Raw genomic sequence first — 23,911 nt, 5'->3', positions numbered from 1 at the left:
CTGCGTCAGTTAATTCAATTTCATTGATAACACGGCCGGGCGGAGATACCAGAAACATGTGTATATGGAGAGAAATGATTTATCCTCGAAATATATGGTTATTTTTTAATCACATTACAGCAACATTAACTCATTTTGCTTAATAAATTCCAATTGTATTACCTGTGAAAAATTATTAAAAGCTAATCATAGAAATATTTTATAATCATAACTATTTTAATAAATAATTTAATTTAAATCTATTATCTCGAATCGAAGTTTAGGTAAAGTTAAGTGATTTTCTTTACTATTTTCACTTTAATTTAAAGAAACTCCAACGATTTTTTACCAGTGTAGAGATAGATAAGCAAAGGACAAACACACCGCTGAAAGTGTTGCCTACTTAGGGGCGTGCGTGACGAAAATGCGAGTCAGTCAGTCAGTCAAGGGGGAGAGGGGTTGTATATGCAGCAGTGGCAACTTGTAGACGTGACGCGGTCAAGACGCAACGGAAGCAGACCATAAAATCAATGCCGCACTTCCGCTCATCCGCTGGATGGCTCCCTCCGCGGATTGCCGGATGGCGTGCCGATTGCTGCGTAGGGACAGCGGGGTTGGTTGGGTTCGAGTGCGAGCTTTCAAGGTCGCAGCTGTCAGGAATAATGGGATAAGTTGTGCGGTCGGAATGGGAAATGGCACGCAGCTAGCTGGGGCAAGTTTAATATTAAAGATGGAGCGGAACAGAGATTTTAAGGGAAATGATTCGATGTTCTTGAAAGCAGCAGAAAAGTAAGCTTAAGCGATGCACAGACTTCGTATTTGCCACTCAAATCTTGCTTACCGTTCACAAAACACATTAGCTTGCTTACCGAAATTCCACTAAAGTCCCAAAATCTCACATTTCCGCAGACCCAATAATCCTTTGCTTTATTAAGTCATATTTCAACATGAAGTTGATCATATTTATCCAGGTGCCCGCCACAATAATTTGCCAGTGAGTCCGTAAATCATCTCCCTAACCATCGATATAACCCACTTAAAACCGCAAATGTGCATTGCCCCATTGCATTGGCCGTTTTGGAGCAAGAGATTTACCCATGGCAACTGGGCGTATACTTGATGATGTTATGACATGTTCGCCTTTAAAGCCCCCACAAAAATGTTATTTAGGTACAAAATAGCGCAAAATTGCCAGGGCACTTGGAATACACCTATATATTTATGTGAAGTTACAAATATTAATAGTTAAACGAAGACTGAAAAAAATAATGACAATAATTCGCCACAAAATGCACCTGCAGGCTAAGCACTCAGCGGAGTTTTTGGTTTCGTTTTCCATTTGGTATTAGTTTTATTTTTGTTTCTGTTTTTGTTTTCAGTTAGCCAGGGGAAGTCACCATTTTTTGGGCAAGGCAAAAAGTGGGCATCGAAAGTGAAGTTTATAAAAAAGGGTTGGCGAATCCCAAAATGCAATTTATGCAAATGAGCCGAGAGGCGCCGTTGCAAATGCGGCAGCAATAGAAGAAGTAAAAAGGTAAGAAACAATGCAAAGTGCCGCATGCTAATTGAAATTTACAGGGGGGAGTTGGGGCGAATTTTCGTTTATTTTTTTCCGCAGCAAAATCAAAGCCTAAATAGCAATCAAAAAGAGCAAAAATTCCTTAAATTAAACTCACGAACTGGCGGGCGCAACGATGCGAAAATGATACATGCATTAAGGCCCAGCCAAGTTGACTTGGCCAAAACGAAGCGAATTTGGCTCGGCACATTTAGAATATCATCGCAGTGCAACTACTACGACCACAACAATAAATAATAGACAAAAGGCAGAGAGACAAAAGCAAGGAGTGCCGATTCCAAAGTCGACTTCGACGGAGACTGCGACTTTGGCTTGGCTTGGCTTGGCATGTCATGCTTAATACAGCCAATAAAACCGCCAGAGACAACAACAGCAACAATGGCAATCGAATCGCTTTGGAAGCAGCCCAAGAACAACAACCAAGGCACAGCAACAATATCGGCGATAGCAGCAACAACTAGGAGACTCCAACGCTAAGCTGTTTGCATGCACTTTTTGGGGCCACCAGCAGGTCAGCCAACAGCAGCAGCACCACTAGCCCCACTAGCACCACTGGAACCACCACCACCACCTCCACCTCTGCCACCACCATAATCGCCAAAGGAACAGCGACAGCACCATCGACAACAGCAAGAAAGCTGGCCGAAACAGTGGCTTAGAGTCCATATGATTTGGAGGCGGTTTCTAGAAAGCTTAATACGCCATGGAACTACTAAAACTCTGACCATTAACATCCACTAATGAGTAACGTGGATATTTCCATTTCTCATATTACAATGAAATGAATATAGAAATGCCACTAAAGCTGCTTTTAAGATTATAGATATAGATTATAACAAAAATAGATAAAGATCGGGAATAAACGGAGTAATAACTAGGAACACTACTCATTACCTCTAGTGGTAGTACCACATTATCCTAGAAACTACTTCTTTAATAGCCATGGAGAGGCATCATCCTTTTACGAGTGATCCACAGCCACTGTGCTGAATGCACATGGTGCCTGCCACAGACCAGTTCCACTTGCGTCGCTCCCAAATCCAACTACAATAATATATATGTACATGGGAAGCCACACCACAGAGCGGCACATTACAGCACACCGCACCCCGGAGCCACAATGGGCCGCAGTGTGAGCCGGACCCAGAGCCGCGAGACCCGGGCAAAAGCATTATGGGAAAAAATGTAGCCGAAAACGAAAGGAAGAGCCACTGCGCCCAGAAAGCCAAGTCGCTCGGCTCTGTCGCGGTCGACGCAGCAGTCGGCCGGCCGACTCAGCGATCTCACGTTTTGTCTGCGGCTTCCACATGGAGAGGCCCAAGTGCACAGCCCGCGATCTCCGGTTCGTACGCTAACAACAGTTAGAAAACGTGGCTTGGAACCTGTCTAAAAATAGCCACAGCGAATGCAGTCCAGCACACGAGCGGCCGACATGCCGACAAGCCGACAAGCCGAATGAAAACGAAACCTTAAACGCCAGAAGACGTCGCCGCCGCAAAGACGAGTCTGCGGATCCCGAAGATTTGGATTTGGGTTCGGGTGCCGAGCGCCAAGACTCTCACTCTCTGTGCAGTCGACGCTGGCAGCGCGGTCGACGCCGCGTCTTCGGGTTTACCGTTCTCTAGTCGTGTGTCGCCGATCTTGGGAGAGAAGATTTGTACTGGCTTTGCGTTATTATTGTTTTCCTCGTTGTTGTTTACGAGCTGCAAACGCCGGTGTCAATGGTAAAGTGCATTAATATTCCCGCTTTTCCGACGGCTCGCGGGGCGGGAAAATCGCTCGGATCGTGTTATTGCCAGTTATATCGGCCAAATGATTTGTGGCGCAGCTTATTTATATTTGGGGATGAGGAAAGAGTGATCTGGTTTATGAAGTGGCAGGATGGTATTTTGTTAAGTGGAAAAGCGAAATTGGCCTGGGATCTTGTGTGAAATCGATTTGTCTTAGCACTTGGAGTGAAATAGGGAATAAAAGCGGGTAACTGAGATAAATATAAAATCGTGATTTAAGTTGAAAGGAAAACCAGACTCATTTCTAGGCTAAAAGTCCGTTTTGCATATCAATTTCAATTTGAAATATTTATAGCATAATTATAAATTATATTATATAGCATAAATATAAACCAAATTCAAAAGTAGTAAATCACTATAAATAGAATATTGAATTCTTGCCATATGATACTTGTTATTCTTTTCGAAATTTCTATCTTCCTATTTAACATGATAGCTTTACTTTTCCACCCACGCTCACCATCATGGGATTGACTCACATAAACATATTCCTCGAAATCTGGTCCATTTTCCTTTGCTTTGAATACACCCACACACACGAGAGCAAGGAAGTCCTTTCCACCAAAACGACACCACAGAATGCCCACACAGACTTAGTACACTGAGAAGAATATGTAGTTTAAGACAAACAATAAAAAAACAAACAACATTAAAAACATGCTTTTTATAAATGCATTAGAGTACAGTCTACACATGGAAAAGAGATTGATATTTAAAGACAAGTGTGTAGATGATGTACAATGTGCATAAGGGAATATTCCTACAAATTGTACGTCCTTATATATCCTGAAATTAATAAACATGTTTCCTGTGTACGATAACTGAGAGAAACGGAAGTTTTGGCAGCAGGCGAGAAGTGGATACCCAGTGGGCGGTTGGAAAAGCGGAAAAGTGGGTGGCGGAGTGGTAAGCCGGAGCAGGTGAAACGGCACCAAGAGCCCCAATCAATCTCAGATGCGAGCAAAAGGGATGGCCAACGTCGGTTTTATGACGCACATAATTTCCGCTTCCGAACTGTCCCACTGGACTGCATTCGGAAAATCGGTCGCTGAAAATGGGTGGAGGGGATTTTCCGGCGCAGGCGCTCTGCCAACGACGTCATCGATTTTCCTCGCACGAGCTGCGCTCAGTTGTTGGCCCCAAATGACGTAATAGCCGGGCCGCAAAGGTAGGTCGTGTCCCGCTCGCTTGCCGTCGCCCCTCCCTCTCCATCGCACACTCACTCTCGCTCTCACTCGCTCTCGCGAGCGCAGCACGGCGCCAGCTGAGGCAGCGCTGTCGACGCGACGCGTTGAATATAGTCGCGTGTAACCGTAAAGATAAGTTCAGTCGCGTCACAGACGCCGCATTGTTAACAACTTTAGCCCAAACAGCCACCGCTCACGGAAAAGCCAATACAAAATATAGAACTTATATCGAGGCGAGCTCGATGGTTCTGAATTTCCGATCTTAAGTCAGCCAACTAAGACTTTAATCCACACAACTATATAAACATCGCGTTCAGTATTAACGAAACACAAAGCCAACATAGGTGTGAGTGCTCAAGAGTTAAACAATTGCAACAAGTTGTTGTTCTTTATCGATTCGTGCATTCGTTCTATGCGGAAACGGAAGCCGGTCGACAGCGCGGCGTATGCGTAATAACTTCCAACGGTTGACAACGCGGCGTATACTTCACCTTTACCTTTCTTAAGCGAACAATGCATATATTTCGGTGGGCAACGCTGCGTATGTTTGTTTAATCTATCTTACCCCGCTGCGAATGTGCAGTAAATTAATCTATAGTAATTCAAATTTCGTTTCATTTCTGAGAGACAAGACACAGATATTTTTGAACTGAAAGTTTTGCTAACATTTTAACGAGCACGTGAGCTGAAGAACAGTAGTAATTGTTTTTGTGTTGCCCATTGCGCGCGTGTGTGTATCAGTGTGTAAAGTGTAAGCAACGTCCTTGTGCCTCCCACTACTGCAACTACCACAACCGAATATATATGTATATGTATATAGAGACCCCAGTTGATATAGTATAGCGTGCGTAAGTCGTTACGTCGCTTACATCGTCACTTGGCCACTGCGCAAACGCCGGAAAAAAGGAAAGGCAACAAGAAAAAAGCCAAAAAAAAAAGGAGGCAAGTTCAAGTCTAAGGACACACAACAAAAACAACAGCCGGGCAAGGACAGAAAAATGAAGCCCGATAATAACTACTGCAATCAGAGCTACTGCGACAAAAGCTTCGGCCACTCCTGCCGCAGCCAAGAAAATTGAGGCAAAATCCCAGCCCAACTCGGAACAGTCGTGCTGGATCACCAGCGCCGCTCGGGGCGCCAAACAGGTGCCTATTTAGAAACCATATAGTGTGTGATCTGTGTTGTCCCGTCCTGTGTGCGTTTTATGTTTGTGTCCCATCATCACCATCAACATCATTGTTAATTTTGGGTTCTTTAACGGAGAATCGTGGTCTATGATGCGCGATCGGCTTGCCTCGCTGATTGTGGTGAAGCAAGAGGGCGGCAGCAACACGAGCATTAGCCACCACCAGGCAACGGCCATTAAGTGCGAGGCCTCACTGTACACCGAGAGCAGTTTGTTCCAGGAGATCAACAACAACTCCTGCTACAGACAGAACCTCAATGCCCCGACACACCAGCAGTCACACACATCACACCTGCAACACGCACAGCAGCACCAAACACACCAGCAACATCCCCTCTTGCCGCCGCCTCTGCCGACTCTGCCTTTGATTTACCCCTGCCGCAACCTCTTTCCCGACGGTTGCGATATCAATCACCTGGCCTGCTGCAGTTCCTCCAACTCCAACTCCAACTGCAACTCAGACTCGAACTCCACCTCCAGCTCACCCGGCAACAGCCACTTTTTTGCCAATGGAAACACATGTATGTATTTGGTTTTCCCTTTCGGCTTATCGGTGTTGGTGACTTTTTCGTTTTTTGTTTTTTTGTATTTTCCAAACTCAAACGCCGCTGTGGTGTTTTCTTCTAATTCGCTAATAGCACACGCGGCGTATACGCAATGTGCAGCGCGCATTGCCAAATCGGCCAAGAAGCTAACTGTTTGCTCAATCCGTTTGAGAAGGCAGGTCGGGAAAAAATCTGAAAAATGCAACTTGAATAAAAAAGGGGGCGTGGCTGGTGGGGGTAGGTTGGACAACGCACAATGACGACATAAATTTGCATGAAAACTGCTCAAAATGCATCATAAAAATGGTGAAAATATTAAGCTTCCATTCGCAAAATACGAGAGCAACCACAGTAGAGGTCAAGAAAATGAGGCAGAGAACTTTAAAAATTCTTGGATTATGATTCAAAAATGATTTAACAATTAAAAAGTTTAAGCATTTGGAGTACTATTAAAGGCAGCTCTAAAAATGTTCGGTATAGTTTTTTTTTAAGCACATCAGAATTAGTTTCAAGCTATCATTTGCATTAAAAATTGTATGCTATGAAATTTAGTGCATTAATAAAATTAATTGTATAGTTACATCAGAATTAGTTTCAAGCTATCATTTGCATTAAAAATTGTATGCTATGAAATTTAGTGCATTTGCATAAAATTAATTGAGGCAACTATACCGAACTGTAAAGACGGGCTTAAATCAATTACCACCACTTTGACCTTAGTTGTGTGTGCAGACCCGTCTTGGCTCTCGGTGAGCATGTGCTGCTGTTTTTGGTGTCGTACACATGTTTACCAGCGTCAGCAAAGCGCCGCAGTTTCAGCAGACGGCAGCGGACGCAGCCTGACGCAAAATGATTTACAAGCTGCACAATAAACACCGCACACAGATGCAGTGCGTCCGATTTCCACACAGATACTCACTATCGACGGCTAGGGATGGCCAATGCATTTTTATTAATAACCGCATAAAAAAAACATCGCCGATTGAAGCTCAAGCATGGGAAAGATAGATCGATCATTTCATTGCCGAGTGGGTGGTTGGTTCGGTGGGTGGTGTTAGGGCGCCCGGCGGTGGGGCATCCGATTATTGGGCTTACTAAACGGCTTGAAAGGCTTTGCCAATTCATTCGCTGCGGCAAAGTCGGTTAGCCACTTGTTAGCCGCTTCTTAAGCGACTGTATTTTGCGGCTAACTTAGCGCCCATTAAGTGTTTCCCAGCAATCAGCTTTTAAGCACTCTGCGGTTAGCGTTTTCAACTGCAAGTGGGCCATGTGAGCCTTCAATTCACAGGAATCTACTATATGCACATTCTAAATTGATTTAATTGTCAATATTACAGAATGATTATCATGCGCTACATATGGATAGGTATCCTTTCGATAGTCTTCGGATAGGTTTTTTGAAACAACTACCCAAGTAGAAAATTAGTTTCTATGGTGAAATGCAGTTAAACACTAAACCGAGGGTTGCCAATCGATTGCAGAAGTGAAAATGCAGGGCGAAATGCACTAGACTCAGTTGACTATTAGACGTGGCAAAACAAACATCTATATTTATAAGTTGGCTATATAGTACCATAATGGCGATGGGCGCCAAAAGTGCCCGACATCGGATGACAAACCAGAGCAAAACAAATCGCCGAAGAACATATGACCAGGTGAGGTGCATCCACTAGTTGTGGTATATAGTATTTAAGCCATGACGCCAGCGGGGCCATGAAATCGGCCAGTTTAACGGATTAGGCGGCACACAGTTTTCACATTACGGGTGTTTTCCCGAGGCACGAGTGCTGAAAACGTCATCGTCGCGCCGAAAACGAAAATATATGACGAAACCGTGAAAAGATTGCACTCTCTTTGCGTCAGCTGCATCCCTAAATGTGTATCTATTTATATATATATATATATATCTCATAATTGGTTCGATTTTATTTTCATTATATTTATGGCTGGCCACGTGCTGATGACGTCTTATTTCGGGGATGAGTTGGCTGTATGCCTGCAGTATTATCACAAGTCAGCGTATTTCTTATTCCTACGACTAGTCACATTTCGATTTTGTTTTTAGTTGTGTTTTTGTTCGATGCTCACGGCGGGGCGTGTGAAAACACTGTTGCTTTTACTCTTTTCTTTCCGATTTGCCTTGATTGCTCATACGCCCCGTTCAACATGGCAACATCTCTTGGGCGTAGCCAATTGCATTTCAACATGGCCCAAAGCGACCCGGCAAAAGGTCCGCCCGAGCCGCACATATATAGACGTTCGATGCACTTGGCCAGGGATCGAGATGATCGCGGCTTCCCTTACTGATTAACCCCAGCGAAACGAGCTTGATAAATGATGCAAAACACAAAATACCTAACTACTCACATATCTATGACACCCGAAAAAATTTAGATACAAAATATATCGTAGCCCCTTCATTGTGTAGTTATTCACGATCCGTCGTGCGTTGTGAGTTATCTCCGCGGCAGCTGTCGGGATGGCCATTGTTGATTGTTGCCTCTTTTGGCCATTCCTCATACTCGTAGAGACACTCCACACCGCTGCGAAAATGTAAACCATCCCCGCTCACACCACCCTGCACACCGGTTTCCCCGGAGCAGCTTCATCTGCCAAGACCAGTAGTCACCTTCCAAGTTTCGTTTTCTTTGGCCAAACACATGAGCAAACATACACAGACGGTGGCACAGGTGGATCGAAAGGCGTTAGTCGGATAGCCCACTAACATGGTTAGGATCTGAACATTTTTCCATGTCCACGAGCTCTTTGTTCTTCGGTTGGGCTGAGCTAATGCCCGATTCGATGGGCATTTAGTTCCGCTAATAGTGGACTTAGAACAAGAAAATAAAAGTAGTTTACAAAAGCAATACCAAATAGTAAAATGATGTGATATCCATTAGATACTTAACCCAAAGCCCGCTTAACAAATCGAAATCACCTGTCCAACTCCATTAAACAGTCATCAATTCGGCTTGAAATACTTCTGCCTGTCATAATCGCAATCTTAAAATGTAAATCCATCTGCAACCTATGTATCTCAACTATCTCTGAATCAGCTCGTCTCGCACTTTTGCTATTCATTTTCGCACTGTGCGAATGAGTAAAAACCACAAAAGTGAATTTGTTAATTTGTGTTTTTGAGGTGATTTTTGCTTTGTCTTGTTTTGTTTTGCTCTGGGACTTGGGATTTTTGTTACTTCTGATATTTCTGTTGCGATGGGACGGGTGACCCGCGTCTGGGCAGATGGATAGGAAACTCTCGATATTAGCAACTCGGGCGACTGCTTAATTATTTGCGTTGATTTATGCGAATTTTATAACGAAACGCGTCGGGGGAGGGGAGGTGCCATTATGGTCTTCATCGCTGATCGATGGCCGAGACATCCACAAAGCCACAAAGCAACAAGCCAAATGGCCAGAAAGCATTGATGGACCAGAGACCAGAGACCACAGACCATAGACCAGCATTAGTTCCAGTTCCCCTCGTCGGATTATCGGGGAACTCAAATCAGATGCATAATGGACAACCCACCTCAATTACGTAATAATTATGGTGCGCCCGGTTTAATTGTGTTTATTATATTGATTGTGAGCGCGTTTCGTTATTAATTGCCGATCGATTCGATTCGTTCGATGGTTCACACGATGGCGGCGATTCGAAAACGAAAATAAATGCGGAAAGCGCGAATTCTTCTGCTTGTGCATTGTTAAAATAATTTCTAAATGCGTCTGCCTTGTTTTAAATTTAAACAATCGCCGCGTAATTAGCCATTAGCCAGCACCAATATGCCCAACTAGCCACAGCATCGCTCTATCCTCCCAGTTTGATGTCCAAATTGGAGGTATTTTTGGCTGATCGGGAATAGAACGCGTCCCGGGTCGATGAAACTATTCCAAGTGCCTTTCAATTCCGCATAGTTGTCCTCAGTCGGGGCATTCGATGTAATATATAGCCAGGGCGGAAGTCATTCCAGTCTAGCCCAAACTCTCCTTAATTCGTTTGTTTGATTTTCAATGATATCATATTTATTTGGCATATTCTATAGCATAATTCTTTTTAGTAAACGAAAAGATGAAAGATATTTTCTTACTGGTTCATTACTTAAAATGAACTTGAGCTTAATTGAATCAAACTTTCTTCAGCTTCATTTTCATTAAAATTTAAATTTAATCAAAAGGCTCTATTAACTTTGAGATGATTTGGGGATGCTGAAGTGATTTTCAGCAATCAATCAGTACTCAGCGGTCGTGTTTCTGCATTTCAGCCAACATTCTGCGGCTGGGTTTGTTTTGGTTTCGATTTCTATGCCACTTCCATTCCCTTCCCATCGAGTGCAATGTCCACAGATCACGAGGCGTGGTGGATGTCCCATCGGTGGCATGCCAGAAGAACGTGCTGTCAGTCGGCGGATGAAGCCACTGCCAAGACGATGTCATCAGAGCACCACCACCACCACCACCACCACCATCACCACCAGCAGTCAGTAGCACCACTAGCACCACCAGCCAAGTCAGCAGCATCCTCATTATCATCTGGTGATCGGCGGCCTGGGAATGCAATACTTCGGTGAGGCGTCGCCAGAGTTCATCCGACATCAAGTATTGGACAGCGGACAGGTTTTCCTTTCGGACGGTTTCCCCTCGGCGGGTCTTTCTTTTATTTTGGCCACTTTGTTGCCGGTTGTTGGTTGTTGGTTGTTGGTTGTTGGTCAATTTCGACTGGCGGGCTGCTGGCGGCTCTCGCACATGTAAACCTTAATTTGAAACTGATTGGATTGCCTGGCCGTTGGCCTCTTGTTGTGGCGTTTTTCTATTTTTTCTTCGTGCATTTTTTGGTTATTTCTTAATTTTGCCATGCACTTGATGAGCTCGATGTGAATTTTGAGGTTTTTGGCAGTTCGATTGCCTTGAATCTGTCATACTTTACAAGACAAATTAACTATTTAAATTTGGATATGTACGAACAAAATAGTTGTATGGAAGATACATAGTTTTCAAAATATTTTTTCATTTACACCACCAGCACATATTTGCAAAGTTGCAATATATTTGAGCAGATGCTTTGTTTTATTGCCGCAAGTTTGCACATAGTTTTACATTCAACGTACTTTTGGACACCTGACACCTACGTATCTTCATTTTATTCCCATTCAAATGACCTAAGATGTAATTAAATTCAGCAAAACGCTTTGCACAACGTTTAACAAATTTTAGCGAGAACAGGCCCAGCCATAAATTGCAATCAAATCAAGAAAATTCCGAAAAACACGTTGAGAATTAAAACCGAAAGAAAAATCACAAAAACAACAACACAAAAACCAAACATCAAGCATTAGTGCGTCGTCAAAAATTCAAGAAAATTTATTGTCTATAATGTTTGTTGGTTAATTTTATTATTTTAATTATTTGCTGCTGGCTTTCCTGCGCGCTGCCACCTTGACGAATGTGTTCGCCGAGTTGTGAAAAAGGCCGTAAAAAACGTTAAGAAAAAAGAAGCTGCATTTAACAAGTTTCCCCTTGTGCGTATGCCCGTTGGTTTTGTAATCAAACAAAAATTGTTTGCTAATAGTCGGGTCGGACTCTCTGTGGCCGGGCTAGAAGATTCGTCGTCTGCCTGGCCAGTTCTTGGCCAAAAGGAAAATCCGCCAACTGCCCAGCAATCGAAAATAAAAATGGCCAAAAAATGGAAAAAATTGAAGAAATAACTACTAACAACGACGCGGTGTACAAATTTTCGTTGTTCGCCTAAGTAAGGCTCAAATTGATGCGATTTTTGTATGTTCAACTCTGTGTGTTACTCTACAGCGTTATTTTCGGCATTGCAGAGTTATGATACTTTTAGTTTGAATTTATTTAATCAAATTAAATTGAAGAAATATCACAATTATTAAAGCTCCAATTAGCCAAAACAACGAATTATTTATCACCACTTTACTATTTAAAATTAATCAACCGCTTTGCTCATAACTTGTTGACCACTTCACGCAGTTTTTAATGCAACTACCAACCTCCGTACTTTGTATATCTGCATGAGTGCATTTCAAATTCTCCAGCAGCGTGGCCAATAATTCCATGTTTTTCCCTGCTACATTGTCAATTGGCTTGTTTATTTCATGTTTTGGCGCGCAACTTGTTTGCCAGCCAGCGTTTCGTTGTCTCGTTCGACGCCGCACTTGAAGATGCGGTAGGCACTGAAAAGCGAGATTGCAACTGCCGCATCGGTTTGATTGGCAGACAGACGGCCCACGGAAAGTCCGATCGGCCTGAAGAGTCACTGGAGGTGTTTAGGCTAACCAAAATACCAAACATAAAAATGATTGCCACTTAGATTGCGACTAACCGGAATACTTGTGTGCTTGTCAGCATATTTGTAATTTCAGTTGACATCAAGTTATTTGATTTGGCCACCTTTTACTACCAATTTAACCAGATCACAAGTTGCGCTCCTTTTGCCATCTTCATCTCAGCTGGATAACAAGTAATATTGCTGCATTGGCCAACTATATAGGGAATTTAAGCGCATGCTTAAAGGTTATAAGCTGAAAGTGAAAAACAACGTCCTGTGGCTATAACTATTTTTAAACAGCCGCCTTTTTGGCCCAATGCAGAGGCGGAAGAAGAAGAAGAGGAGGAGCTCACGTGCAAAAATAACACCGAGCAGGGAAAAATCGAAGACCCCAACGAGCCCCTTCCAGTCGTCAGTTTGATGGCGTAATCATCACACGGGCAAACGGGAAAGGGAAGGGAATACACCACCGGACGGGCACATTGTACATATATATAGGCCACAGATACACCCCCTGGAAACTCTCTGCGCTGTTGTGGCGCTGTGACGTCATTGTGGAAAAGTGCTAGGTCGGGGTCGTCACTAGGTCGGGGTATCTCTGGCTGGGCTCTTTCTCCGTGGCTCTCTCTCTCTCTCTCTCTCTCACTTTCTTTCCCTCTCTTTTCCAACAGCTGCCAACGAAAGTTGAACCCAATCACCCCCTCGTTTCGCCCAGAGAGTGCCTCACGACTCTCACGTGGCTCCCAAGGTCGTCCGTTGGGTGTTCGCTCTTCCCTGCTTTTGTTTTTGTTTGGCCCCCCCACGATGATTTCACACTTGTAGATACCGCCAGGATACACAAAACACACACACACACCCCCCGCCGAGGTCCTTGATGTAACACGCCTTCTTTTACCATCAGAACTTTGGGTTTGTTTCTTTTTATGGCTGGGTCGGTTCCAAAGGACCTTGGAAATCGTGTGCGGAATTTAAATAGCAGAATACGAATTTTCAGGCGGAACGAAAGTAGAGGCAGCTGATTATTTAATGGGGGCTTCACTTCATTTCTCGGGTGTCCCTGAAACTTTATACTTTAATACTTTTTACGGTGCGAATGGGAATATAAAAGTAGAACATTATTGAAATAAATCAAATAGATACGTTTGTGAGGAATTTTGAAAAGATGTTGAAATATTTCAAAAACCAAAGATATGTTAATCTCAGGCGATTCGCGGAAAACCTCTTAGCTGGTGCCCATAACCATAAATAAACGATGAAAACTCAGCCTAGCCCAACAGCTCATAAATTAAGCGAAGGAAAACGAATAATCACAGGTGGAAGTGCGTCAAAGAACCAACTTCTGCTCCCCTGAGACATGCAACATAAGCAATAATCGAACACAAAAGACATGCAATTATACAACTTCAGGCGAAACAAACAGAAAGGCAAACAACTCAGACATTGGGGGGGCTCGTGCCAGAGGCATATAATTAAGGCCCGAAACACTCGCGGAGCTAACACAAATCACAGCCAGACCAGATGTAGTGAACATATATATGCATATACATACATATATACGCCACATTGTGTGTGTGTGTGTGTGTGTGCGACACGCACTTGAAAGTGATGACGTCCTTGGCTTTGGACTGCCACAATCCTCGGCTTGGGGTTCACAGGCGATCGATAAAGCCACGCAGGACTGTTCGTGGCCAGCGGCTGTTGCCAAGTTGCAAATAGAACTCGTGACGTCAAGGCGGAAGCGAGACGGATGCACTCGATGTCCCACTCTGCGTATGCGTAATATTACGTATACCATACGTGTGGGAGCGAACAGTAAACAAAAAGACTGTCCAGCAAGTTAGGTGCCCAATTAAACGGCTGATTTCGGTAGCCCGACAATTAGAAGAGCCTAACAGTCTATATAAATAAACAAAACACAGATAAAACAAAGATACAAATGAAATCGCTGGGGAGCTAGATGCTAGCTGCTAGCTGGCTTCGAGCCAAGATGCCATCGCAATCAGCCGCATCAAGATTGGCTTAATTGAAGCGGCGACAGCGAGCGTGTCTCATTACCAAGTCAAACACAAGCTGGGTAGCAGACGCCGATGGAGTTTGGTTAAAATAAAAACACCACCACAACAGGACAGCAGGGCAACAAGAAGAGAGGCATCGATGTGACAAGATTGTCAAATAACTGGCGGCAGTGACATCAAACATTCGATGCAAAACGCGCTCGCACCGAGCACACACTCCGAAATACGGGTATTTGGGCTATAAAATACATCTTGAATTTCCATAATTTTGACTCAGCCGGTTTTTGCATTCTTGGGACCGCTTCTTGCCATAAATTCGCTGCTCGAATTCAGAACATTGCAATTAAAATAACGGATCAGTTCTCTCTGGCCAAAATGGCCAACCATTTTGTTTATTCAATCTAATCTGCATTTTCTCTCCCACTTTTGGCAGCTTCATAAACTTGAATTCATAAATTTGCTTTGCGCATTTCCTGACCAATAGCCAGCAGCAAAAAAAAAAAAAAATCGTGATTCAAACTCTTTGCTGACCTTGAGAAATTATTGTCTGCTTCGATTATAAAATTAGAATACGAAAGAAAAGAAAAGAATTCGTATTCCTCCCTTTTGTGCGATTTTAATTTCGACTTTCGCTTGGCGATGTGCAGCTTGCAGCGGGAATATAACAAGTTCTTAAGTTCTTTATAATATTAGATTGTTATATATGGCCATAGAACTCTTTTATGATTTCAAGTTTGCTTCTTGTTTATTCGATTTTCGGTTTGTCAGGCATAACGAATGGGGAGTTGTGATAAATGCAGATATACATAAATGAATCGATTAGCAGCGAACCAGTCGCAGAGATGTATTCCAATTCGAATCGTTAAGCAGTTGTGATCTGATGAAGGAAAAACTCTTCGACTCAGATACATTAAATTACACACTTGTTTTTCACCAAGCCTGTTGGTTATTGATTCAAATTCTAAAGAAAGTATACCCTTACAACTATTTAAATTAAATATTATACAACTGAGTGTATCCATAAGTGAATCAGACGTCATTATTATATTCGCACCTTGCTCTGAACAGGATCTAGATATTGTGCGATACTTTCTGCGGCTCCCCCATTAGGCGGTTAATTTATGCGCTACTAAGAGAATACATTAAGTCGTTCTTCCCGATGAATCGCCGACAATCGGTACATCTGAATCTTCAGTTTTATGGCCCCAACTGTTTGGTGCATCATAAAAATGTTTAATTAATTTTCGTTATATTCATCATAATATCGCTTTTAATGAGTTGCTTTTAGACACAAATTAACACTGCGGGACACTCACTTGACCGAGTAAAAAAAGCACTCAGTTTATATGTTGATTTGCAATGCATTTCGACAGGAGCGGCATTAAAGGGAGCTAAATTGATCAATTATAGGACACAGTTTGCTTAATAAATTTTAAATTTCATTAAGAACTTTCGAGCAGTGCGGTAAAAGGAGTTTACTTGATTAAAATAATAGAATTTTAAGATTTCAAAGAAAGTAATATAAAAGAACATAAGCTGAATTGAAATATATGTATATAGTAGCCTTTTTGTGTAGTCTTTAATCACTCCACCTCGCCCCAATCCCCGCAAATGTGAGCTCCCGAGTGCCCACATTGTGTTCTAGTTACGTGATGGGGCGCCCACCATCATCGCCACTGGTCGGATGGCCGCCAACTTCACCGTGGTTGCGCAACTAAGCCGTAAGCTGTGCTGATCCGAGATCCGAGCGGACTCTGTCCTTGAAAATCTAATATTCTCATTCTCATATACTCAATTAAAGCCGCTGCTAGTTGCGGCGAATAAAACCGCGCAGCTTAGTTACAATTTGCAGATGCTTAGGAGCCGTCAACGAAACTCGATTTCGGAGTGCCAGACGGCGAGTAAATCGCAATGATGCAGCCAGTATGCACTTATCCATGTGCATCTGCAGGTGACTTGAAAGTTCTCAGACTTCGACTGACCAAATGGCCGTTTCATTGGATGCACTTTTCGAGTCTGAGGCCAAGAGCCTTCACTTTTCTTGTACTGAACTTTTTCCCCAGGGCTTTGTTCTGGCACTGCGCTCGTCTTCGAACAGCTGGGAACATTTTTGGTTCAATTAACACATTTGTTTTGCAATCGAATTAATTAACTCGCCCTAAATACGCTCATTTGGTAGCCAAGCAATGGTCGTGGCTACAGGTTTTGCCTAAGTTATGGCACTATTAAATTCTAACCAGTGACAAATCAGCGCTCAAAATGTACAGCAAATCACATTAATCGATTAGCGATTTGGCATTTATGTATTTCGGGCTGATAAAACCGTTTTCGCATATAAATTTCATATTTCGCGTTAATTGAAATATTTCCAAATAAATGCGGAATAATTTCGGGCAGAGTTGCGTAGCAAAAACCAACTCATTTTTAATGATATTATTAACTACATTTAATTTATTAACCATTTCAAGTTAACTAGTAAGGTGTAAATATGAACCGTTTGGAAGATTGTTTATTGAATAAAACTACCGCTCCCCTTTTAACCAAATAATCACGTCCTTTGAGCCACTGTCAAGCGAAAGCCTTGAACCACAAACCTCGCGAACCTCGCAAACCCCAGAAACCCCAGAAATTGGTAACAAGCAGCGCTAACTAACCAAACCAAACCAAACCGATGCAAAGCAAACAAGACAAAGGCTAAGACAAATAGCAGATCCGAAACGCGCCCAGTTTCGGATTTGGGTATTCAATTTGCTGGGACCTCCTTGGCTCTGTGGACCCAGTTGACTTGCCCAGTTAACTGTTAACGGTCTAAACGCTCCAGCTCGATCGCAATTGGATAATGAATGATGCTTTGAACTGTGGCAAATTCGTTTGTCTCTTGCCTTTAACATTGAACTTTTCGCCATCTCCAGAGCAGCGGCGACCGATACAGATACAGATGCAGATACAGCTATAGCAACGGCTACAGATACAGATAGTGGTAGAGATGCAGATATAGATTCCGAGATACATTTCGATTCCCACAGCTCCGGATGATTTATGGCCGCACAGTGTGTATGTAAGTGGTATGTGGTATGATCATGGCGGATCTAACGGATGAAACAAGAACCTTGTTGTGCATTTGACACGCCACGGAAAGAGGGAAAACATCGGGGCATCAAGAGTATCTCAGCACAATAAAAATAAAATGCTATGAATTATGGGGCAAGTTTTTGTAGTTGCCAATAAGCATAGTCGATGATCGCTGATCGGTGATCGGTGATCGGTGATTGGTGATCGGTGGATGGATCGCTAGATCGGCACCCATCACTTGCCGGCAATTGTGCATCGATCAAGAGACACCGATTCCGACCTTGTGCCCCAATCCGCGGCAGCAAAAGAAATGCGTGCAAAAAGCGCCACAGTTTTGTGCCTGTTACAACGATGATCTGTTACTGTGCGATCCAACGATGCGAAGGTCTAACGAATTTTGGCTTCCAATTAAAAGTAACAAATAAATGCCGATGATTTCGGCATCGCATTTGACTGCGTTTCTCGCGTGCTGTCGCCCAATTGATGTTGCCAACTCGCAGCAATTAGCATAAATTAAAATTGGTTTACGGCGCAATCCGAAGAGGCGGCCAGAGGGTGCGAGAACCCAAGATGCGACCGGCAATCCGCTGGCGATGAGAGTAAAAGTGAACCAACCGGTTCGGGTCGTATCGCATCGGATCGACTTCTATAGTTAGTCTCTGAATTTATGACCCGAGAGCCGCCCACTTCCCCACTGCCCGGCCACCAAATCCGAGCGATTCGATGCGGTCTTAGAACCAAACGCAGAATTCTCCGCTTCTCGCAAAGAAAAAAAAAGCAGAGCGTACAAAGTAACACAAAGAAAAGATTCCATTTGAATCATGTAGCCCGAATGCCCTTTTAAAACTGAAAATTCACAGAACTTTATTTTCATGGCTCAATTCCAAGCCATTTGTAATTTTTACAATAATATATTGAATATATATAATAATATATTACTTTAGTGTTTGTTCTGCTTCTCTGGTTAACCCACATACCCGCTGAAAGGGTAGAGAGTCAGAAAAAGCGTTGCGCATGCGCCGCATCATCGCAGTTCTTACTGTTATTCTGGCCCATAACTGTGACTGGTGCTTGTGCGGTGATTTATTCTCGAGTTGGCCGCTGCTCGTGCTCTTAACTTGGCCATATCTCAGCGTTAGCTTTTGCTTTTGCTTTCATTTGGCTGCTGGATGCGCCAGAGACTGGCGATTTAGAGACATTCCGGCACAAAAGCGTTGATGTGGCTAAATTGGCAATGGCTGCAGCATTAAATTGTAATCAATTCTTGTGTCCACTGTTTTTACTTTGTTTTCTTTTGTAGTGGCCCGACTCCCATGGATCGCCGACTGGTTTATCCGAGACCCATAACAAAAAAAAAACACTATACATTTGTTCTTACAGCTCCATTCTGCGTGTCGCTGCTCAGTGAGCTGTCAACGGGCAGATTATCGTTATTTTCTTGTGCCGCATGGTGTTGTAGTTGCTTTTTATAGCGGTGTCGGCTTACCTATTTAGATTGCATAGCTAATCAAGGCGAACAATTAACAGATCTAAAAATGTTTGTTATAAATAAACACAAAAGGAATTTATTAGTGTTGATTCGGGCCTGTGTTAAGTGCAGTCTTAATTTGCAACAGGTGTCGAATTGGCGCTTTCTGGCAATTAACAAATGGTACCTTAGATTTAACTTATTTAAATGTATGTTTTAAGTATTTTACCTAGAATAAGGTATTCATTTTTAAAGATCTGCTATGAGAATGCAACCAAGATCACTTTCATTTGCGGACTCCTAGAGTAACCAAAACCAAAAACTAAACCCATTTGCAAAAAGTCCAAGCCACTTATTTGCATGCCTCAACAAATTAATTGTGTAATTAAGATTCCCCTCGACAAATGCAACCGATTTGGGGAAAATATACGAAACGCATTTGGAGATGGCTTCCTCGTCGTCCTGCTGCAAAATCGTGACTCTTCTGCATTGGCGGGGTTTGCGATCAGTTTGCGATCTTTTCACAGCAATAATGCATATTAAAATGCCACGCTAATTGTTATTGCAGCCCCCGCCACAGCCACCCCCTTAAACCTATACCCCAGTTGGACTGGCAATTAAGTAATAGACAAACAAACTTTGGCTTGCGTGTTGCCACTGCAACTGCAACAGCAGATGCAGCAGCAGCATCTGAACTGTGTGCATCCAGCGAATGGACAAATTTTTATGCCCAACCTGAGAGCCCGAAGTTGTCTGTTGGCCAAGGCGCTTCTGTTGCTGCCTTTGACTATTAATTACCACCAAAATAAAAAAGGAAAACAAACTTGGGGAAATCGAAATCGCCGGCATTGTTAGCACAACTACTGCTTTGCGTGGGTGAATGAGCGAAAATATGTTGAAGTCAGCCATAAATTTACTGGACAACTTCAATAAAAGCGTTCTGTTGACAAGACTTTAGTTTGTGCAGTCAATTGATTGCAGGCCATTAAATAATCGTATAAAATTTCAGTAAAGTATTTGCTTAATTTTTGGTAATTGTACTTAAAATTTAAAGTGTAGAAGCATAGAAGTTCATGGCATCGAAGCTCCACTGCTCCACCAAAACAAGTGGCTTCAATTGAATTTAATGCCGATTGTCGGGATCAGAAGACGATTCTCCGCGGACTGTGAGAACCCTCGGAAATAAAAGAGATTAGGCCCAGAAAATTAAAGCAGACCTTATAGAGCGGAGTCTTCGTTATGGCGAGGGAGCGCAGTCACGAAGCTGGCCCCTCGGTTTACTTCTCTGTTGGCCTGTTGGTCGGTCTAATCCCTGCGACGAGAATGAGCTTGGCCCCCCACAAAAAGCCAAGACCCACACGACCATAATAAAACAATTATGACGAAAAACGGAAAACAAAACGCCAAGACTAGGGCGACCTATCGATGGCAGAAATTTATCACACCTTAGTTAACCCCGACACCTTGCCGAGCCTGAAACAGCGACAAACGTGGCTGGAATGCGCCAAAAACTGAAACCAAAACAGAAACAGAAACGGAAAACTGAGGAAATATGGCAAACGTCTCGACTTTGACTTACACTGACTGCAATAAGTTAATAGTTCGAATTCGATTTCTTTCGGGGAGAAGCGCCCCCAAAAAAAGCAAAAAAAAAAAAAAAAATAAAAATAAAACCCCACCAGCGACCAACTTTGGTGCTGGAAAACAAAGCTTGTCTAATGCCAAAACCGAACGAAAAATCGCAGGAAAACGGAGTTTGGCTTTTGGGTGCGTTCCGTGAACTCCACGATGTTTTTTGTGTGTCAGCCGGTGTGGCAGAGAAGCCGACAACCAGCAATGGCAACAGCAACACCAGCAACACTACACTACCAACATCTAGTGCTAATGATGTAGCCCGATCTCCATGATGATGACGATGAGTCTCCGGGGCGATTCGTGTGCTTCATTATTGATTTAATAACAGTCTCGAAGACACGCTTTAACTGCAGCAAGTTGACTTCGGCTCAGAGTCAAGTTGTTGCCGATGATGATGCCACAAATTCCACAGCACACCACACCACAGCACACCAGAAAGCCAAAAGGCAGGCAAAGTCTGAGCCCGGCCAAAAGGCAGCGCCATGTCAGTATGGGCGCTTATATCTGTGAATGAAATGGGGATGTGCATATAGTGGCCGATCATGCTGATGATGATGTTTGCTTGTCTGACGATCGTGTTTGTGTTTCACAGTGCGCCAAATGGCCATTTTCCCTTGCTGGCGTGGGCGTTATCAAAATATGGCCAATATGGGCAATGGATATGGGCTGTTGACTATGGGCTATGGGCAATGGGATGGCAAATGCAAAATGAAAGTGAAAGAGTCACGGTCTTACGAGCTATTAAAAACTAATAAGGAAGCCAGGATGCGACGATGAGAGGGCCAATGGGCGTATGAGTAATTCGACATGTTCGCGTTTCTAGATACATGCATATTTTTTAATGTGAAGCAAGAGGTGAATAGGAAGTCCAGCATTTGGTTACAGCACAGATGCTAAAAGTTTATGGGCTTGCAGTTTAAGGTGTTCAAAACCATAACGTACTCCTTGTGTCTTTGCAACACATGGAGTACCTTGGGCATAATGTCTTAGCAATCCTTAATGGGCTAACAATTTGCTGTTTCGAAAAGATTTTCCCAAGAATCTCTACTTTCCTAGCCGGCTGCCATTTGGATTGCTTTGTGGCGAGGCGCCGAGGGTAGGCAAGTTCCCAAATAGATAAATCTATTGTATCTGGCAGATACAAAACTCAAATTTAGATATGCAAACGTTCGTTTCGAGCAATTTTCCCGTACTCACACTAAATCAAATCTTCATGAGCATCGGCCATAGCCATAGCCCCCAAACGACAAATATATGGGTTAGGCTCACTTTGCGCGGTTTGGCGGCCCAAAGGGGGTCTTGATGGCGGGAAGGGTGGGGGGTGGGGGGCTTGAGCTGTGTGCATCTCGCAGATACGAAGGCAAGACAAAAGGCAATATTGGCGTTTTAATGCATGTTTTGCCTTTGGTGTTTGTGGCTGCTGCAACCTGCTGGGAAAAACACGGAGCTGCCCGCTTTGTTTACGACACTTTGGCGGGGGTTGGCGGGGGCTAATCGATTTGGGAACCGATCCCCCGCATGCTCCCAGCGCCCCACTATCGTCCCCCAAGCCACCCACCCAAATGTTTGCTCAGCGAATGAAAGCGAAACCCGAATGCAAGAAAAACCCAAAACGTGCAACAATGGGCACAAAAAGGGTAGAGAAGCCAGCTGGAAATTAACACTAATACGATTCCGAGGTGCAGGAGTTGGAAATCCGCACAGACCCATAGTCAAAGCTATAGATACATCTACTGCCAGACGTCGCGTGTTTTGATAGCTCGCTGATATTTCGGGGAGTTTGAGGGAAAAACAACAAACGTTCAGAAAAGCCAACCATGCAGCGAGAAAATGCCGATTTCTTCTAATGAGCAATTTTACATTTGAAGAAACAACTTGGCTTCAATTAAATTTTAATCCAGAATAAATGGTTTTAAAAATAACACATTACCTTAAGTTTTGTCACAGTATCATCTAAAATTGCAATCTTTTCTGATGCGCATTCTTTTTGATACCACGTTTTAGCCACGTTTATTTTGTTGTATTTATTTTTTTTTTGTGTCGGCCAAGCTTCCCACCTCGAAACCAGCTACACCTTCTTTGGTGGCTTCGATTTTGCGAGTCGGATGCGCCTGGCAACCGATAGAAAAAATCTCTACCAGAAACCTAGCGAAAATCCATTCCATGCCCGTAATTATGTAAGCGGCGTTCCAAAACTGGCAGCTTATTTATCTTTGTCTCAGCCATGTCAATCAGTCGGTGGCAGAGCCAAGAAGTCGAAGGCAATGGCAAAGGCACCACCAGCTCCGCTCCACTGGCACTGATGCACTGCAGCATCATGGGCACCTTTGACCCGCCAGAGTGAGCCGAGTTTGGTGGGGCGCCGCTCAACATGCACATTAGGCGGCTCAATCTGTATAATAAATGTGGGGAAAACCAAGACCTTAGCGGGGTAATTCGCGTTGGTATTGGAAGTGGGATTGGAGCTGGAAATGCGACTGGAAGTGGGACTGGGAGTGGAGAATCGATCGAGGGCGAGGGTCTTCTAAATGGGCAATCACATGCCGAAATTTCGGCTGCATGATTGTACAGCATTTGGTCAACATATGCAGATGTCTTTTCTGAGAAAATATATAGAATATACAAAAATACTCGTTCATCCTCTTGGAAACAGATTCAAATTTATTGTAATATATTCAGTCTACTGAAATAATATTTAGTGCACTCTTGTTAAGATCAGCTTGTGTCTACTTCACTTGTAACATCATCATTCTTTTCATATCCAGACAAACTGTTATAGAGTTATTTTCGCTCACATTGCAACCATATAAATCAAACCAATTTGACTGGGATTATCCAATACTCCTGCACACACAAGTCGTATAAATTAAGTCAGGCCATCTTAACGTATCTGAGTATCTTTGAGATACTCATATGTAGATGAATCTGTTAAGCATTAGTCATATGCTGGCCGCTTCTCTTTGGGCTGCGAATAAGAAGAAATCAGACTGGCATCGATGATGATGATACAGCCGGTGATATAACAATTCAATTAAACCAGTTTGCACAACGCGAAGCCATCTGCAACTGATCCCGGCTAACACCTTAACGGCAGAATTCCTTTATTAGAATTTCATGCTAATGCCTCACACCCATTCCAACCAGATCGGATTGCAGTGGACTTCTCGT

The 23,911-nt window shown here is 43.3% G+C and overlaps 1 protein-coding gene and 2 long non-coding RNA genes across 4 annotated transcripts in view; 1 reads left to right on the top strand and 2 right to left on the bottom strand.

The window, feature by feature from the left end:
• Window positions 1-4,691: 4,691 nt before the first annotated feature.
• The window catches only part of Hr38 (Hormone receptor-like in 38), a 31,127-nt gene continuing 11,907 nt past the window's right edge, over window positions 4,692-23,911 (top strand). Inside the window, exons 1-2 of one of the 2 annotated variants that reach the window (NM_001169553.2) lie at window positions 4,692-5,062; window positions 5,161-5,681. Coding sequence is in view for 1 of the 2 variants with exons in the window: in NM_057771.4 (NP_477119.1) it covers window positions 5,811-6,243 (433 nt within the window). In the remaining variant the exon portion in view is untranslated. Of the gene's footprint in view, window positions 6,244-23,911 lie in introns of both variants that reach the window. The other variant, NM_057771.4, reaches the window with a different exon arrangement.
• Window positions 6,980-8,078, bottom strand: lncRNA:CR44188 (long non-coding RNA:CR44188). The gene has a single exon (NR_073814.1). It is a non-coding gene; the product is annotated as a long non-coding RNA:CR44188 (long non-coding RNA).
• lncRNA:CR44187 (long non-coding RNA:CR44187) lies at window positions 8,274-9,184 on the bottom strand. Its single transcript, NR_073813.1, has one exon. It is a non-coding gene; the product is annotated as a long non-coding RNA:CR44187 (long non-coding RNA).

This window comes from Drosophila melanogaster, chromosome 2L, assembly GCF_000001215.4.
Source record: "Drosophila melanogaster chromosome 2L".
Lineage (NCBI taxonomy): Eukaryota > Metazoa > Arthropoda > Insecta > Diptera > Drosophilidae > Drosophila > Drosophila melanogaster.
This window is presented reverse-complemented; position numbering and strand designations above follow the sequence as displayed.